At 38.0% G+C, this 19,142-nt stretch overlaps 1 protein-coding gene across 2 annotated transcripts; it reads left to right on the top strand.

Moving 5' to 3' along the window:
- Positions 1 to 1,964: 1,964 nt before the first annotated feature.
- On the top strand, positions 1,965 to 17,565 carry PLRG1 (pleiotropic regulator 1). Of its 2 annotated transcripts, none has more exons than XM_061142543.1 (15): positions 1,965 to 2,112; positions 4,333 to 4,439; positions 5,464 to 5,606; positions 6,306 to 6,359; positions 7,235 to 7,328; positions 7,540 to 7,621; positions 9,175 to 9,276; positions 10,221 to 10,313; positions 13,119 to 13,268; positions 13,358 to 13,459; positions 13,799 to 13,901; positions 14,581 to 14,689; positions 15,662 to 15,801; positions 16,268 to 16,461; positions 17,071 to 17,565. In XM_061142543.1, exons 1-15 carry the CDS (start codon positions 2,104 to 2,106, stop codon positions 17,128 to 17,130), a joined length of 1,542 nt encoding a protein of 513 aa, XP_060998526.1. In that variant the 5' UTR covers positions 1,965 to 2,103; the 3' UTR covers positions 17,131 to 17,565. The 2 variants fall into 2 exon arrangements, with proteins under 2 accessions (XP_060998526.1, XP_060998525.1); XM_061142542.1 differs by having other exon boundaries at positions 6,303 to 6,359.
- Positions 17,566 to 19,142: the final 1,577 nt, after the last annotated feature.

Genomic DNA, 19,142 nt, shown 5'->3' with positions numbered 1-19,142 from the left:
GGAGTACAACGTTGTGTGAGTTTCAGCTGTACAGCAAAGTGAATCTGTTATTTATATACATATATCCACTCTTCTTTTTATTTTTCCCATATAGGCCATTGCTGAGTATTGAGTAGAGCTCTCTGTGCTCTACACTAGGTCCTTCTTAGTTATCTATTTTATATATAGTAGTGAGCATAAGTCAATTCCTATTTATCCCTCCCCCTTTCTCCCTGGTAACCACAAGTCTATTTTCTCCATCTGTAACTCTATTTCTATTTTGTAGCTAAGCTGATTTGTACACTTTGTTTTAGATTCCACACATAAGTGATATCACATGATATTTGTGTTTCTCTATCTGACTTTACTCGGCACAACCTCTTCACTCAATCACTAGCTCCATCTAATGTTGCTCCAAATGTCATTATTTTGTTTTCTTATGGCTAATATTCCATTGTATATATGTACCACGTCTTCTTCATCTACATTGCCATAGATATATTAGAATCTTGTTTTCTTTTCTGTAATTTTATTGCTCTGTAACATCATGTTCTTTTATATAATTATTTCTATCTATAGGCAAGTTATACTCTGATTTATTTTCCAAGTATATATTTATATTACAGCATTTCCTTGCAAGGGCTGCCATTAATGACCACAGTTATTGAAAGTCAGTTCTTTAGGCCAAGTGAATTATTAGTCGCTCAGTCACTACCTATTCTTTGCGACCACATGGACTGTAGCTGGCCAGACTCCTCTGTCCATGGGATTCTCCAGCCAAGAATACTGGAGTGTGTAGCCATTCCCTTCTCCAGGGGATCTTCCTGACCCATGTATTGACCCAAGCCTCCTTCATTGCAGGCAGATTCTTTTACCGTCTGACCCACCATGGAAATGCCCTTAAAGCCAAACTTAAACTCAGAGATGATTGTATTTTCAAATACATGCATGATCTTAATGTTTATAATGAATTAAAAATTAACTTCTAAATGAGATGATCAACTCACATTGCTATACTTTGATAATCAGATTTTTCTCCCTCTTAAAGCAGGGTGCTCTGGTGACAAGATCTGCGGAAACTGACTATGGCTAAAGAACAGGAGAGCCAGTAAAACGCTCATCTATTCAAATCTGCAAATGTCCAGTTCCATCAATTTTCCTTCTTACCTAGAAATATAGGTCCAACGATCGCAAACTGCAGAGTCTACCTGGGTATAAAACAAAATGCCCATCTTTTGGCACCAGTCTGTATATATTGATACATAAAAATGCCTTGTCTTCAGTTGTGTTTTTCTTCTACCAACTTTGATCAACTTACCCTGGCATTGTTGAAGCCACATTTATCATTGGACAACTAGGAAACAAACAAGAGTTAGGCCAAGAGTTTTGAGAGATTAAAATTTTAAAAAATCTGTATTAGTGGAAAATAAATGGCCAAGAGTTATGAGAGACTTAAAAAAAAAAAAAAAAACCTATGTTAAACGTATGGAAAATAAATTTGAGATTTTACCACATGCTGTTAAAACCAAAATCTTTTGCAAAATTTCTCAAATTGAAACTGTTCCAACAAGTGCTTAATGGACAGTAAGTGGAACTGTTTCCGGGCGCCAAGAATACAAAGACGTCTAAAGGCTTTCAGCCAAATTGAGTCAAATAGCGCAATCTGGCTACGTAAATCACGGAGGCGTCCCCTCAAAGAAGGCAAGAACGTGGCGGAAGTTCCCTAGAACTGTTTGGTTCGTCTGAAGAAATAGCATTAACATCCCAGAAAACAAAGGGCAAGCAACCACAACAATAAACCAAAGTATTTAAGGTTGTGAGTAAGGCAGAAAACGTTAGTATCTCAAGATTTCTGCAAGAGCGAGTGAAACGTATCGTAACGCGACTCCTTCATCTTCCGCTTTGCCTCCCAGAAGCTCCTCCCCCGAGACGGCCGGGAGAACAGCCCGCCGCTTCACCCCGGAAGGCGTGCGAGCGCCCCGCGCGCCTGCGCGGAGCCCTGCGTCACATCCGGGCCAGGAAGCCCGATTCCGGAAAGGGCTGAGCCGTGGTGGTGGCGGTTTCTGTTCTGTCTGTTGAGCAGTGCTTCTTCCCTCCTGGAGCGCCTGTATAGACGACGGAGCCATGGTCGAGGTAAAGTGACACTTGGGTGCTCAGGGGCCGTCTGCTTCTGGGTTGTGTTTCTTTGGCGGCGGGTGTGGTCGATCGAGGGTTTGGGAGTCTGGGGACTGGTGAGAGCAGTGGCTGCGAGGGGAGGCTGTTTGGCCGAGACCCGGTGGTCTCGTAAGGGTTTCTGGAGGATGAGAAACCAGAGTTGAGAAGTGAAGCGAAAGTCGCTCAGTCGTGTCCGACTCTTTGCGACCCCATGGACTGTATAGTCCATGGAATTCTCCAGGCCTGGAGTGGGGATCCAGAATACTGGAGTGGGAAGCCTTTCCCTTCGCCAGGGGATCTTCCCAACCCAGGGATCGAACCCCCGTCTCCCCCATTGCGGGCAGATTCTTTACCAGCTGAGCCACAAGAGAGGCCCAAGAACACTGGCCTGGGTAGGACAGGGTAGCCTTTCCCTTCTCCAGCAGATTTTCCCGACTCAGGAATCGAGCCGGGGTCTCCTGCATTGCAGGCGGATTCTTTACCAACTGAGCTTTGAGGGAAGCCCTTCCAGGTGGGAAGCCTGAGGTAATTACTCCAGTTTTCACGCGGTCCTTGGGTACGGAGTTCGTCACGGTCTTCTTAGGTGGGGCTTTTATCGAACATCGATGTTTGACCACAGGTACTCGCCGTCTGCTGGGTAGAGTCAGTGACTCTGTCCTGACTGGGGGTCTCCTCTGGTCTTCATTTTGTCTCCTATTTAAGCTCTTCTCCGGGAAAACCTGCCATTCTTGAATTTTTGCATTTCCCCCTAGCTTAAACTATCATTCTGTTAGCAAGCTCTGTTCATCTCAGAATTCTTGGCTCTTTGTCTAGGCCCACTGTCATCACCTGAATTCAGACCACATCATCTTCCATCAGCACTGATGGATTTGCTTTTGTGTGGTCGGTCTCTTTGCTTCCTCTTTGTCATCCCTCTCCCTTCCCCTCCTAAATTGATCTGTTTAAAACCTAAGTTGATCGAGCTTTTCTTGCATGAGACTTTAGTGGCCCTATGTAAAACTAGAGCGAAAATGCCCACCGTTGCAATGGTATAAAAAACAATTTACCGGGACCTTGTCTGTCCTTCCAACCTCATCTTCCAACACTAACCCTCCTTTTCACCGAACATATACTACGTTCTACAGCTTCTGTGCTGTACATTATATACTACATTATGCACTACAGCTTCTGACAGTATTTCAGTTACAGAACGCTTTTGTATATGGCTTATTTCTTCTTACCTGGATTTTTTTTTTTTTTCTTTTGATTGATTGATTTTTTTCAGTTTCACTGGGTCTTCGTTCCTGCGCGTGGGCTTTCTGCAGTCGCAGGGAAGGAGGGGCTACTCTTCATTGCCGTGGGGGACCTTATCATTGCGGTAGCTTCTCTTTGCCGAACACAGACTCGAGGCACATGGGCTCCTGTAGTTGTGGTGCAGGGACTTTACTTGTTCTGTAGCCTGTGGATTCTTCCCCGACCAGGGATGGAACCTGTGTCCCCGCATTGGCAGGCAGATTCTGATCCACTGTACCACCGGAGCGGTCCTACTTGGATTGTTCTTACCTCTGTTTTGTGCAAGACTGATTCCTTCTCTGCTTAGCTGCTACTTCAGAGAGATCTTCCATAACCAGCCTAAGGTCTTGCTCTGTTCTGTCTCAGCCCCCTGCTGTTTCCTTCATAGCACTTATTAAAATGTGGAGTTACTTACCCTATTTTTATCTGTTTCCTCTTGAGCACAGGGATGGTGGCTGCCTTTTCATTATTCTCTTGTTAGTTTCTAGCAGGATACCTGGCACTCATTTAATAGGAACTGAGAAGGAAATGGCAACCCACTCCAGTGTTCTTGCCTGGAGAATCCCAGGGACTGGGGAGCCTGGTGAGCTGCCATCTATGGGGTCCGCACAGAGTCGGACACGACTGAAGCAACTTAGCAGCAGCAGCAGTAAATGTTTATTGAACAAATGACTGATTTCCGGCATCACCCAGTTGGTACACCTGGGGCTGTGGCCCAAGAGGAGCTTCCTCCTCTTCTCTGAACTTGACTCCTATAGCTCCTATAGGAGCTATAACAAGCTCCTATAGCTTGTTATAAATAGCTGTGGTGAGTGGTACAAAGTTTTACATATTTAAAGGTGTAAAGTTTATAATTAATTTGCTTAGTTTAGATTATGGTGTATGTAATTTGTAGCTAGGTATGTAATTACACTCTTCTCTTTCCAGGAGGTGCAGAAACATTCTGTACACACGCTTGTGTTCAGGTCCTTGAAGAGAACCCATGACATGTTTGTGGCTGATAATGGGAAACCTGTGCCTTTGGATGAAGAGAGGTAGGGATAGTTTGTTTTCAATTGCTAGAATATTTCAACTTTTAATAATGGGGGACGAGAGCAGGGAGAGGGGAACCTTTAAAAATTAGTGAGTAATACTAACTCTTAAGAGGTCTATTAGTAATGAATGATGTTTGGGCATAATTTAAGCTGATTAACTTTTTTTTGGCTTTTTACAGAAAAATTCCCACTAATTAATTGCATTTTACAAATACCCAGTAATTAGGAGAGTCCCGTTTAGGTGTTATATTTTATAATCAATCACTTTGTATGTGCTTTCAGCTTCCTGCTGCTCTCAGAGCCTTGCTGAGCTGAAATTGTACCTGGCCAGTACCTCTACTCCCATCTTTTCTCGTTAGTATGATGAAGATTCTTGAGTGGTGGCATATTTTTGGTTCTACACCTCCAGCTCCAGTCTGGGATTGCATTATGTGCAGTGTTCCTTCTTTGTCCTTTACCCTTCTTTTAAAATCTACCTAATTCCTCAAACAAGCATTTATATTTAATTAACAAAGTGGGCTGTCCTTAAAAGTAGCATAGTACTCGCATTTCTTTCTAAAATACTGAACTAAGTACTTGGATTAGTTTTAATTAGTCTTTCTAGATATATCCAGGAAAGGTTGCTATAGAAGCTCTTACTGTATTTTTACATTTAGACATATGAAGGGAAGTATATTGACTCTGAGGTTTTTTAAAGGATATATTAGTTTCTATATATTTTAAAATCATTTAGACCTTCGATAAATCAACATGAAAGTTTTTTATAATTGGTTAACAAACCAAAATATACTCAGCTTAATGGATGCTGTGTGGTAGATTGTGAACAAAGTATGGAAATACACTTGGAAATTTCTTAAAATGTTGTTTAACTTTAAAATCTTACCAGAAACTTTGTCTACATTCAGATTAGGCACGCTTAAGCTGTTTAAAAATTTGTGTCCTAGCTATCTATGAATATATTTACATTCATAAATATATTTAAAGTACTCAAAGATATATTTTTGTGTTTATAATTTTTAAATAGTCACAAACGGAAAATGGCAATCAAACTGCGTAATGAATATGGTCCTGTGTTGCATATGCCTACTTCCAAAGAAAATCTTAAAGAGAAAGTCCCTCAGAGTGCATCAGATTCATATGGACACAAACAGTATCCTGCCAATCAAGGTGAGTGTGGCTTTGTCAGAAATGTCAGGATTTAAATGTGAATTTAGAAATAGAAAAATGAAAATATCTTACTATTTTAGTGTTCCTCCTGGAAGGACTTATTAGAATCACAACTGCACCAAGATTATAGTGGAAGTCCTGATTTCCTCATTCCTCATAGTGAGATTATTGGTTGGTGGATTTTTTCCTTATATGAAATTGAAAAACAGTGTTATGATGATGACAGAGATTCTTAGGATATGGAGATAGTCATAGGGGAGACTAAAGGGAAAATTCCTAACCTGTGGAGAGGGCATTTATCTGTTTTGGCTATAATTCAGAAAGGTGATATTAAGTACTAAAATCATAGTGAATAAAGATAATCCAGGGTTCCACAGGAAAACCATTTTCTTAGAAGATAAGCCTGAATGGATTATTACTTGACAGGATGACCTTTCTATACACCATTGCTATGTAACAAACTTCCAAGCTTTCTTGACCTCACATCAGCAAATGACCAAGGAAATAGCTATGTATATATCTCCAGAAGACAAAACAAAAATGATCAACTTACCTTATTTCTGAGACTTGGTTAGTTGGGAAACTTTAAAAAATCCAATTGATAATTTAATATTATTTAATTCATTAAAAGAGATAGTACATGTATATAAGGTAATTTTGCCATTGATGAATTTTCTTTCTCTGTCTTTTTTTCAGTAGGACAAGAAGTTGAATATTTGGTGTCAGGTACACATCCTTACCCACCAGGACCTGGTAAGTGAACTGTTATATTTGAAAATGTCTTATCGTCACTTATTTTCCACGAATGAGCCAATAATATGATCCCCATTGCCTGTAAAATATAAGATAAGCTCCATAACCGGGTATTCAGGCAGAGCATTTTAGATAAGAATTAACATAAGTTTCATATGCAGTCATTCTGCAAACTAAATTAAGCCCCTGTTTTTCATCAGGCACTGTGCTAAGAATTCAAAAGGCCACTCCGGGCTGACAAGCTTAGTACCTGGAGGTTTAGTTAAACACATTAATATCACTAAGCTTATAAAAGTGTTGAAAGTGTTAAGTGTAGAAGCAGGTATAATAGAAACATATCCTGGCTATGTTGTGTGTGTAGAGGAATTAGCACACAAGTAGAGTGGCCAGAGTCACAGAGCGGAGGACACAAAGCTTAGTATATCTAGATTCTAGTAATTTTAGAGGACAGAATTCACCACATTGAAAGTATAGATAAATTGGTGCTTTTTGTTGTAGGAATTTGCATTTACCCTTGGAAACACTCTGTTAGTATTTGGGGAACTGCTTAATTTTTATATTTGAAAGTAGTATCCTAAGATAATAGAGATTTAACTATCATGTATTAAATTTAACTACTATGTTGGGCTATGTTCATATCAAGCTATTTTGATTAAATATGTGAGATAAATTTGAGATACACTTTAGGCAATATTTATTACAAAAGAGTTAAAAGACCTGCAAAATATAATACAAATTTTTTGTAATATCACCACCTGGAGATAATTACCATTTCCTTTTTGGCATGTCTTCCTCCAGTTTTTTATTGTAAATGCATGTAAATGAAAGCAAAGATAGATACTAAAAATAGTTGATTTTTTTTCAAATTTTAACAGGGGTTGCTTTGACAGCAGACACTAAGATCCAAAGAATGCCAAGTGAATCAGCTGCACAGTCCTTAGCTGTGGCATTACCTGCTTCTCAAGCTAGGTAGGAAATATTATGCTTCTAAATTACAAAGATTTTGAAAGCATAGTTTACTGCTTACCTTTTTTCTCATATTTAAATTTGTTTCTTTGTAATTATGTATTATGTGACATTTTCCTTTACCAGTGCTTACAAAAACTTTAAAAAGTCGGTCCTGCAGATCATGTGACTGGAGGCATTGCTTACTTACAGTGTGGTGTTTCTTTTTCCTCAGAGCTGATGCAAATCGTCCTGTACCTGCTGGAGGTGAATATCGACATCCTGGGGCTTCTGACCGCTCGCAGCCTGCAGGGGCGGTGAGTTTGTGTCAGATCACATCATACTGTGGGTTTCTAACTTTTGGAGCATACCTGTTTCCCTTTATTCTAAGAGTCTCACCTTAAATGTTAAATAAATGAACATTTTCCTTGGAATTTTTCAAGTAAATAGCAGCCTGAAAGTGAAAGTGTTAGTCGCTCAGTTGTGTCCAACTCTTTGTGACCCCATGGACTGTAGCCCACCAGGCTCCTCTGCCCATGGAATTTTCCAGGCAATAATACTGGAGTGGGTTGCCATTCTCTTCTCCAGGGGATCTTCCCAACCCAGGGATTTGAACCCAGGTCTCCTGCAATAGCAGGCAGATTCTTCCTGAGCTCGTTGTTAATATTTCATAGCCCTAAAATTTAAGTTGCTAGTGAACTGACAAAAGAAGTTCTGTTAATCCTGTGTCTTACTTGCATGTTGGGCGTGACAGTTATTTTGATGAGGATACTGTGATGTTGCTGTTTGTTACCCAGTATTAAAAATATAAGCGCTGTTGTGCTGAAGCTTGTATTAGTATTGTATTAGTATGTGTTAGATGTGAAGTGTCTTTTATTAAGCTCTCAGTTGGTTTATCCTGTTCAAGTTGAGTGCTATTAGCATCATAGTATTCACAGGCTATACAACTAGTATTTTATAAATGAGCATTTAGAAATATGTAATTTATCTGTTTGTAAGTAAATGGCAGCTGTTGTTATCGATGAAATAGTTGTAGAAAGAATGACTGAAAATACAGTTTGCTTTATTATGCTGTCACTTGAAATAAGTATAGGCCTTACTTCCTCAGTTTATTATGCAGTTGCTTTATGAAGTGGATGAATTTGTAGTCCTCCTACCACATTTTTCTGTAGCCTCCATTCACAGGGTCTGCCCAGACTTTCTGCCTTCTTGGGGCATAGCATAAGCCTCTTGAGGGCAGGCAGTTTACGGACTCCAGTGTTTTTTGGATGGGATGCTAGCCGTAGATGGTTATATCAGCTAGTATACCCTTATATAGTCTTGAAATACTTTTGTAGGAGATAAATAGAAGAAATTTTCAATGTCCTTTGTAATATTAAATCAATAATGTTAAAATGTGACAAAGGCAGTTTCATTAATCCACTTATGGTTATTTAAAGAAAAATTGGAGTTTACGCTGAGCACTTACTACTCTGTCATAGTTGTTGGAATTGCTCTATGGGGCAGTTGCTGTTATTTCCATTTTACTAATGAGGCACAGAAATTACTTAATTTTTTACCTCAGGTCTTCAACTGGTGATGGACAGAATTGGGTTTTGAACCCATGCACAGTGATACGTGGTTTCAATGCTAAGGTTTTTGCCTCGTGAGATTTTTTGTGTTTTAAAGTCAAAATTAACAAACAGAATATATAGTTCTGATTGGAAGTCTTAGACTCATTTTCTGGGTATGCAAATATTTTTCAGCTTTCTTTCATTTAAGGAAAAAAACCTTTCATAAATCCCCTCTTTTACTTTTCCATTTTAGAATTGATAACATGAAATTGTGGATATGATATCTTTAATAATAATGTCATCTGTTCCTCATCTAGGTTGTTATGGAGGGTGGCAATGCCAAGAACTCTGCACTGATGGCTAAAAAAGCCCCTACAATGCCGAAGCCCCAGTGGCACCCACCATGGAAGCTCTACAGAGTGAGTGAATCTGTCCGTTATTGCACTGCAGGAAACATGATCACTGCTTTCCAGTTAAACAAGAGCCAAGGACTAGAATAAAGAGGAAACAGTGAATATATGACAGCTGGTAGTTTGGGGTTGGGGGGAATGGGGTTAGGCACTATCTTAAAAGATATCTTAGAAAGTAGACTTCATTAAGTAGAAGTTATATTCTTATATTTTATATATAATATAGTGTAAAATATTGATAGAAAGCTCCTGAATGGACAGCACACAGAATAAATTTAGGAATGTGTTTGAGGTGTTCTTTATGAATGTCAAGGAGAAAATCAATGCATCAGGACATTTGAAATGTACCAACTATTAATTAAAATGTAAATAGCAGGAAGCGTACAGCTGTACATGTTACCATGCCACAGAGGAGACTTTCTTTGGTATACAGATCTAATAAATCTTAACAGGTTATAAACTTGGTTAGCCACTACCACAGTCTGGGTAATTAGGAGTTCTGTCAGTTCACACATACCCCTGGTGTTTTTTATAATCACACCCTTCCCTACCCTGCCAACCATTCATCCGTTTTCTATCATTATAGTTGTGCTTTTCAGTTGTATCATAAATGTAGTATATATCTTTTGGGGGTGAGTTTCTTCACTCAGCTTACTGCTTTTAGATTCATCTAAGTTGTTACATATATTAATACATTCCTTTTTATTGTCAAGTAGTAGTCCATTGTATAGATATACCACAGTTTGTATATTCATCCATTCACCAGTTGAAGATAATTTAACTCTTATTTTAAAATCTAATTAGCAGTTCATCTTATAAACTTATCATTTGAGGATAGGGGTAGGGCAAGTCAGATGGGATGAAATTTAACATAAGCATGATGACTTGAAATTGAATCAGCTTTAGCTTATGTGTAGTGAGCTTGCTCATTCTGTCTTTTTTTCTTAATACAGGTGATCAGTGGGCATCTTGGCTGGGTTCGATGTATTGCTGTGGAACCTGGAAATCAGTGGTTTGTTACTGGATCTGCTGACAGAACTATAAAGGTAATAAGAAAAGAAGGAAAAAGTAAATATGACTTTTTGTTTGCCATGATATTTTAATGTGTTTTAAGTAATTTCCTCTGGGTAACTGCTGTTGTAGTTCTCTGATTTGTTAGACCTGAGTGTGCAGTAAAGTATATTACCTGTTAAAATAATTTGTACCAGTTAAACGTCCCAAATAAGTATCTGTTTGAGAAAGTGGTAAACAACAGTTTTTCTCCAGATAGTGCATGCTGACTATCTCCAAGTAATTCCTTCATATTTTCTCCCCTTCTGATTACAAAATTAAAGCAGGCTTATCTATTTAAAAAACAGGAAAATGTAAAGGAGAATAAAAGAATGTGGACCCATACATAATCCTATTACTGTCAGATATTTGAATAAATTTATTTTTAACTTCTCTGTGTATGTGTATCTGCATTTTCTTCTGAGCACTTTGCCTGTGGTTATAAATGTATATCTTTTAAAAATTCATGTTCAGTATGTAATTCTGTCCCAGGTTTTTTTTCACTTAAGTGAAAGTGAAAGTCGCTCAGTTGTGTCTGACTCTTTGAGACCCCATGGACTATATTGTCCATGGAATTCTCCAGGCCAGAATACTGGAGTATGTCGCCATTTGCTTCTTCAGGGGATCTTCCCAACCCAGGGATCAAACCCAGGACTCCCACATTGCAGGCGGATTCTTTACCAGCTGAGCCACCAGGGAATCCCTTTTTTCACTTAATGTTATTTCAAAGGCATATTCCTGAAAAAACTGAGTATCTTTTTTTAAAAATTTATATTATTGAGGTATACTTGATTTACAGTGTATTAAGCTCAGTGTCAGACTTTATTTTTTTGGGCTCCAAAATTACTGTAGATGGTGGTTGCAGCCATGAAATTAAAAGACGCTTACTCCTTGGAAGGAAAGTTATGACCAACCTAGATAGCATATTAAAAAGCAGAGACATTACTTTGCCAACAAAGGTCCGTCTAGTCAAGGCTATGGTTTTTCCAGTGGTCATGTATGGATGTGAGAGTTGGACTGTGAAGAAAGCTGAGCACCGAAGAATTGATGCTTTTGAACTGTGGTGTTGGAGAAGACGCTTGAGAGTCCCTTGGACTGCAAGGACATCCAGCCAGTCCATCCTGAAGGAGATCAGCCCTGGGTGTTCACTGGTAGGACTGATGCTGAAGCTGAAGCTCCAATACTTTGGCCACCTCATGTGAAGAGTTGACTCATTGGAAAAGACCCTGATGCTGGGAAAGACTGAGGGCAGGAGGAGAAGGAGATGACAGAGGATGAGATGGCTGGATGGCATCACTGACTGGATGGAAATGAGTTTGAGTAAACTCTGGGAGTTGGTGATGGACAGGGAGGCCTGGCGTGCTGCGATTCTTGGGATCGCAGAGTCGGACACGACTGAGGGACTGAACTGAACTGAACTGAAGCTCAGTGGCAAAGAATCTGCCTGGCAATGGAGAAGAGGTGGAATCAGTCACTGGGTCAGGAGGATCCCCTGGAGAAGGAGATGGCCCATCAGGCTCCTCTGTCCACGGGGATTTCCCAGGCAAGAATATGGAGTGGGTTGCCCTTCCCTCCTCCAGAGGATCTTCCCAACCCAGGGATCAAACCTGTGTCTCTTATGTCTCCTGCATTGGCAGGCGAGTTCTTTACCACTAGTGCCACCTGGGAAGCCCCGTATACGTGTGTGTGTGCGTACATATATATATATATGTATGGTTTATTACAGGATGTTGAATATAGTTCCCTGAGCTGTATATTAGGACCTTGTTGTCTGTCAGTTCTATATGTACTAGTTTGCATCTCTGAATCCCAAACTGCCTATCCACCCCTCCTCTGAACATCTTTTTAAGTGCTTCTATAGTATTGTTATCACTGGATGTGCTATAGTCTGTTTTCCTACTGTTGGACATAAAAGTTTTTTAGCTTCCTAATTTTTCACTATCATAAGCAGTGCTTATGTGTAATTAGTATGTGCCTAAAATTTGTATTTTAAATTTGCTGTATTGTTTTTCTGTATTTTCTGTATTGTTTTGTTATAGTTTGCCAGAAAAAGTATTAAAAGGTCAGACATTCTTGAAGTTGACACCCAAAGTTAAGTTATTTTCCAAAATGGGTGAATTATGCTTGCAGCGTGTGAGAGGATCCTTTTCAGGACATTACTTGTGTTTCTTTAAAAATACCTACTAATAAGATGGGCTCTCTGGTGGCTCAGCGGTAAAGAATCCACCTGCAGTGTGGGAGATGTGGGTTTGATCCCAGAGTTGGGAAGATCCCCTGGAGGAGGGCATAGCAACCCAGTCCAGTATTCTCGCCTGGAGAATCCCATGGACAGAGGAGCCTGGCAGGCTACAGACCATAGGGTCACAAAGAGCTGAACATGACTGAAGCAACTTAGCACACTAATATAAGTAGAAATGAATATCTAATTTTTAAAAAAGAAAACTATATATAAACTTTGTAGTGAGGTTGAACTTTTTGATACTTTATTTGCTACTTTTCAGGATGTTTTTAAGTTGATGCCATCCTTCACTAATTTAATACCTCAATATTCATTTTTTTTGCTATCAATACCCTTTATATATTAAGAACTTTTTGTCATTTATGCAAGTACTTTCCTAGTTTGAGCATGCCTTTTAATTCTCTTTCTCCTGCTTTTTTATTTTTGGTGATGAGGTTATTTTCCAAACTTTTTATTTTTATGTTTTTATCTTTCACTTTTGAAGACAATTTTAACATCAAGATTCTAAAAATTTGCTTTGAAATAATCGGCAAGAATAAAATTAAGTATTTTTTGAATGCAGATCTGGGACTTGGCTAGTGGCAAGTTGAAACTGTCATTAACTGGGCACATAAGCACAGTGCGTGGTGTGATAGTGAGCACGAGGAGCCCGTACCTGTTCTCCTGTGGAGAGGACAAGCAAGTCAAATGCTGGGATCTCGAGTACAATAAGGTATGTATGGAGTTGAGGACCAAAAGCATCAGGAGCCCCTGTTTATCTTCCCGATTACAGAAACGTTAACTCTCCTCCCTTCTTTTCAGGTTATAAGGCACTACCATGGACATCTGAGTGCCGTGTATGGCTTGGATTTGCACCCAACCATCGATGTGCTGGTGACCTGTAGCCGAGACTCAACCGCACGGGTAAGTGGACTGGAGCCCCTCTGTGCGTCCATGCCTCCTGCAGGGTGCTGGCTCGGTCCTGAGGTCTGTGTTTCTGGAGAGAGAATTTCAAGAGCCTTACTTTGACCCGTCAGTACCCCACCTAGTCTTCATCCCCAGCTCTGTGGCCTCACCATGTCCTCTGTTGGGCAGCCCTGCCCCCGAAATGTGACAGGCTATTTGATTTACACACTTTCTTCATTCTATTCAGACAGGTCCACACAGTTTTCTAGTCAATTCCCATGCTTGAATTGATTTTGTTACCTGCCTGAAGATAGGAGTACCTGTTTTCATTGATGGTATTGTGTGCTGGTTTTATAGATTTGGGATGTGAGAACTAAAGCCAGTGTACACACATTATCTGGACATACTAATGCGGTGGCTACAGTGAGGTGTCAGGCTGCGGAACCACAAATTATTACTGGTATGATCCATGCTTTTCAAGTCCACAGTATATTCATATCAGCGTGCATTATAATTATATACTTTTCATATTTACTGTGATTCTCGCTTTGTGTTGTATATTCAGTGTTTCTGTGTGCACTTGAAATTTATTGTGGTAACATTTAATTCCATTGTTTTTATATCATAACTTTTATATATCATAGAATCTTTGTATCATGTAATGTCTGACTAGAAAGTAGTGCTATTAGATACAGCTAAGTGCTGTTTTATAGTTTCAAAATTACCAGTCTAAGAAATTAAAGTTAGAAGATGCACTACCCCCCGACTTTTAGAACTGATTTGAGTCTTGCTTTGCTTAAAATATGGTTAATAGCAATGAATCTTTAAGACTAGAAAATAATTCCTTCCCTTGTTTTATTTAAATAATCATTAGAGTTTTTGCCTTCCTCTCCACTAGGGAATGACATTATGTATTTCTTTTCACGTTTGTTGTGGCTCTTCAGATGACAGTGCACTAAGCATTTATTACATTTAAGAATTAAAATCAAATACTTTGAAAATATAGAAAGCAATTAGTCAAAGGTTGATATGACTTTTGTTTCATATATATGTGTCTGTAGAAGAATGCTTCAGGTTTTATTATATTTAACTTTTGCATTCTTTTTTCCTAATCTGTATTTTGGGGATTCTCCTTACAGGAAGCCATGATACTACAATACGATTATGGGATTTGGTGGCTGGAAAAACAAGAGTCACATTAACAAATCACAAAAAATCAGTCAGAGCTGTGGTTTTACATCCAAGACAGTAAGTATATTTTCCTAAGTAGCTTCTCTTCTTCCTTCAATTCTTAGTATAATTTAGAAATAGCAAAATTGTATTACTTTGTAGTCATTTAGTCATTTTTCAGATCTGTTCCATTTATGAGCTTGCATTTCCTTTATTTTCCTTGTGAAGTATTTTTCTTCTTGTCCTCCATAAGATGAGAAAAACTTTCTACATGGTGAAAAATGATGTCAAATGATAATACAAATAAATCATGGTGACAAGCTGCATGTCGTAATCAAAGCTAATAGTCACTAGATTTAATGTTTTGGACAAAAATATTGGACACTGGGCTAAACATAGAATAGTTAATTTCATAATGAAGAAATTAATATACATAGGAAAAAAATAGTAGGTATCATGAACATTATTCACAGAGAGATGGAGCATAACATGAGAAACTGCTGTTTATAAAACCATATCCCCTGGCGCTTCCAAGGTCACAGTCGTCTCCTGCCTCTCCTCCCTTCCCCACCCTCCCTTGCGTTTGTTTTGTCTTGTCCTTCTGTTCCCTGTTTCCCTCACTCCCTTTCTTCCTCTCCCTGACTCCCTTCTCTCTTCCTCCCGCCTCTTTCTCTCCTTCTCTCCTTTCTTCTTTCTCTCTTCTGGCTTTCTCTCTTGCTTTCTCCAAAACACTTACATCACCCCTTGCCTTTCCTGTGAGTTTAGGAGGTTGTATGTTCATTCCTTTAGTTCAGTGTAGAGCATTGGGGAAATGAGAGGAGAATATAACTTCAATCTAGGACTTATCATACATTTAAAGTAATTTAGAAATCTGATATAAGTTGAAACAAATGTTTTTGTCTTGATAATTTTATCTTGGTATGACGATAATATTCTGCCAAAACTACGTAGATCCTGACGATACATGCAAAATATAGCCGTAATAAGATTTTTTAAAAATCCACCATTTAACTTTGTTTACTTTATTATTAAATTCTTTTCTTACTTCAGTTACACATTTGCGTCTGGTTCTCCAGATAACATAAAACAGTGGAAATTCCCTGATGGAAGTTTCATTCAAAATCTTTCTGGTCACAATGCTATTATTAACACATTGACAGTAAATTCTGATGGAGTGCTTGTATCTGGAGGTAAAGTATTTTTATGATAAATATGTTTTAGTCTGTCTTTTTTTTTTTTAGTGAATAAAATTTCTAAGTCATTAGTTACACTGACGTATTAGAATAGAACTTGCCTGTTTAACATGTGTATTCATGAAAATTCATAATACATATAGCATATTTCATAGTTCAGTTCTCTTTTAAGTTCCCAACGTTGATAAATCTAAGTTAAGGATTTATGCCAGAAATCACCTAAAGTTTGGTTTTGTGTTTTGAAGTTGAATGTCATTTTGTGGTGCTTTTTGAGATCTATAATAAATTCTGAATTAAGCACAAATGAAAGTAGACAAATTGATATTAAGAGGAGCTCAAATGCCTGTGTGTTATATATCTTTATAGCTCCATGGTGCTTGGCTAATGATGGGTGTAATAATGAGTGTTTGTCAAGCTGAATTGTTGAGGGGACACTTGGTCTAACTGTATCTTTACGTTTAAGCTGACAATGGCACTATGCATCTTTGGGACTGGAGAACTGGCTACAATTTCCAGAGGGTTCATGCAGCAGTGCAGCCTGGGTCTTTGGACAGTGAGTCGGGAATATTTGCTTGTGCTTTTGATCAGTCTGAAAGTCGATTACTAACAGCTGAAGCGGATAAAACCATAAAAGTGTACAAAGAGGATGATACAGCGGTAAGTTCTGTATTTCATAGATATTTTAAAGTAGAATGAATCAGCTTTGCCAATTTTCCAGGCATTTTCTCATTTTAAAGCTATTGAAATTATCAGGAGGGGAAATAATCTTCATAACACTAAAATATTTGTCATGTTGAATAGTGCCTGCTCATAGATTATTGCATTCATGGGTGGCGGCAAATCCATAGATAATTTTGATTTTTATCTCAACTTTGCTTATTAGAGTTAGTGAGAAAATCTTACCCTAAGAATAACAGCAAAAAAATAGATTGCTATGCAAATTAATTTTAGAATCAGAATCTTAGGTGTTACTTGAATATCTAAAAACCATTTGATTTAAAATGAAAAACCACAAACTGAATTTGTAGCAAATGCATTCATCCTTTATTAGATATTAAACATTATTTATCTTAATATTTACTAGATAATAATCAGATAATGCCAAAAGTTTGTCATCTATCTTAAAATTGTTAAAGAACTGCTAAATATATAATGCCAAGTAATATAATTTAGAATAAGTGCCTTATTTTTGTTAGAAAGGAACTTATTAAATATGAAGGATACCAGTAATACTTTGTTTTAACTTACTTACTTTTCTGTTTTTAGACAGAAGAAACTCATCCGGTCAGCTGGAAGCCAGAAATTATCAAGAGAAAGAGATTTTGATGTGACATTGTCTTCACAGTGGTTCCAGTTTTTGTTTTTTTATTTCTTTTTAGCTTGGTGTTGATGAGAATATCCAGTCATTTGTGCTCTGGCTAGGAATATAAAGCAAAAACTTATGCTTGAATCATTGCATTTTCATATTTCACAATGAACTGTCCTCCCCCATGTTTTTATTTCTAAAATTAACAGTTTGAGATCCTAGGAAGTAAGATGCAGATATCAAGCATATGTGGGTTTTTTGACTATAACTATCCTAAACAGAATGATTTGCCACTTCTATTAAAACACACCCCTTTTTTTTAACTTAGAGAACTGCTTACTATAGTAGGACATGTTTTGAGGGGAGTAATCTTTTTCTTAAATCCTTAAATACTGGTATCTGTGATTGATATTTTGGGATTAAAGGATTTTGAAGTCTTATGTATGTTTATCTCACCAACAGTTTTTGAGTGCATGTTCTGCAAAGTTCTGCACTAGGTACTGTTCAGAAAGTATACAGATAAGATGTGTCTGGCCTTTAAGACTTCCACTTTTAGTAGCTTATTACAGAAATACTATCATAGAAGTGCCAGTGAAAAACCAGGATAACACAGAGGAAAAACCCATTTATTTTCCTTGGGAAAGATTGTGGAAGACTTCATGGAGTCAGTGGTATTTGAGCTGAGTCTTGAGAGGTCACACAAAGCAAGGGTATTCTAAGGCATGGTGTGAACTGAAAAACCAGACATATGAGAGGTTTATGTTCCAGGAACAGAGAGCTGTCTGCTGCACTTGAATGAGAACAGCTGGTGGTGGCAGGGAAAGCTTGTGTTTTGAGTTTCAGTTTTCCACAAGCAGTAGGTTACCAATATAGGTATCAGACTCTGGAGAAGTAACTGGAGATATCAATTATTTGAAGCTATAGCAAGGGTTGCAGTCTTTTGCAGAGATTCCATAGAAAAGTTTTAAGTTTTTGATGCCTGTTCCTCTGTCCTTAGTATCCTGATTCCCTATCAGTCAAAAAAATTTATCACACTTCACTTTCTATAGTTAGAAAACACAATTATAAGAACAATCAGTTTATAGTTTCAAATGAAGAAATTAAACCATAATTTTGAATAAACATTTCCAAATATACATGTCCCATCTTGCATGCTGTAGGTGGGAATGTAGTTGTTAAGCCTTTAGGGAGGGTAGTTTTCCAGAGTATATTGAAAATGCTTCGACTCTTTGGCCAACTCTTCATTAGAAATGAAATTACTAGGAAACTACCTAATATGAATAATCTGACAAGTGTACACAACAAGTTCATTTCACCTTTGTTCTTTAATTAAAACTAGCCCAGATGTCCTAACAATAAGGGCTTGATATATTGTGGTATTTTCAGTTTCTCTCCATTAAGGGTGAGAAATATCTCTGGAATAATAAGATGTCCAAATTTTACGGTTATATGAAAAAGGAAGTTGTACAAGCTTTTTCTTTTTTTTTTGATAACTTGTTAATGTTCTAAAAAATAATAGGGAAGTAACACCACATGGTTATCAGTGGCTTTGTGAGAGTGGAATTATGGGAGAACTTTCATGATTGGCTTCATATATTTCTATAATGTTTTAATTTTCTATAAGCATGTATTTTGTAAACTTAAATAAAGAAAAAAAAAAAAAAAAAAAAAACCCCACGGCACTTGCATCCCTGAGACATTTGAATTACGCCTTCCAACAGAAGAAAGATCATAGAGGTGAATACTGTCCCAAAGCCTGGTCCAAAAGCCAAGGAGAAATTGTTAGAACAAGGAGGGGAGGATGATAGCCCTTGTTATCCTGCCTAGCAAAGCTTCAGCCTACTGTTCTTGTTAGACACAAGTATCAAATTCTGAAGAGCATGAGAAAAGTCCATTACCCTGCTTCATGCTGTTCGGTAGGTGCTATTGACTCTTCTTGCAGAAAGTTTCCACCATGTATGGTCATGAACCTCATGAAATCCTAAGCAGAATTTCTTGTGTGTACCTTTGTTCTTTGTATTTACTTGGCAAA

Source organism: Dama dama, chromosome 5, assembly GCF_033118175.1.
Source record: "Dama dama isolate Ldn47 chromosome 5, ASM3311817v1, whole genome shotgun sequence".
In the NCBI taxonomy this organism is placed as follows: Eukaryota; Metazoa; Chordata; class Mammalia; order Artiodactyla; family Cervidae; genus Dama; species Dama dama.
This window is presented reverse-complemented; position numbering and strand designations above follow the sequence as displayed.

Bases quoted from the DNA above. Each gene is read 5' to 3' on its own strand.
- PLRG1 (XM_061142542.1), top strand. The intron at 7,622-9,174 runs GTGAGTTTGTGT...TTCCTCATCTAG, and splicing joins GCTCGCAGCCTGCAGGGGCG to GTTGTTATGGAGGGTGGCAA. The intron at 13,269-13,357 runs GTATGTATGGAG...CCTTCTTTTCAG, and splicing joins GGGATCTCGAGTACAATAAG to GTTATAAGGCACTACCATGG.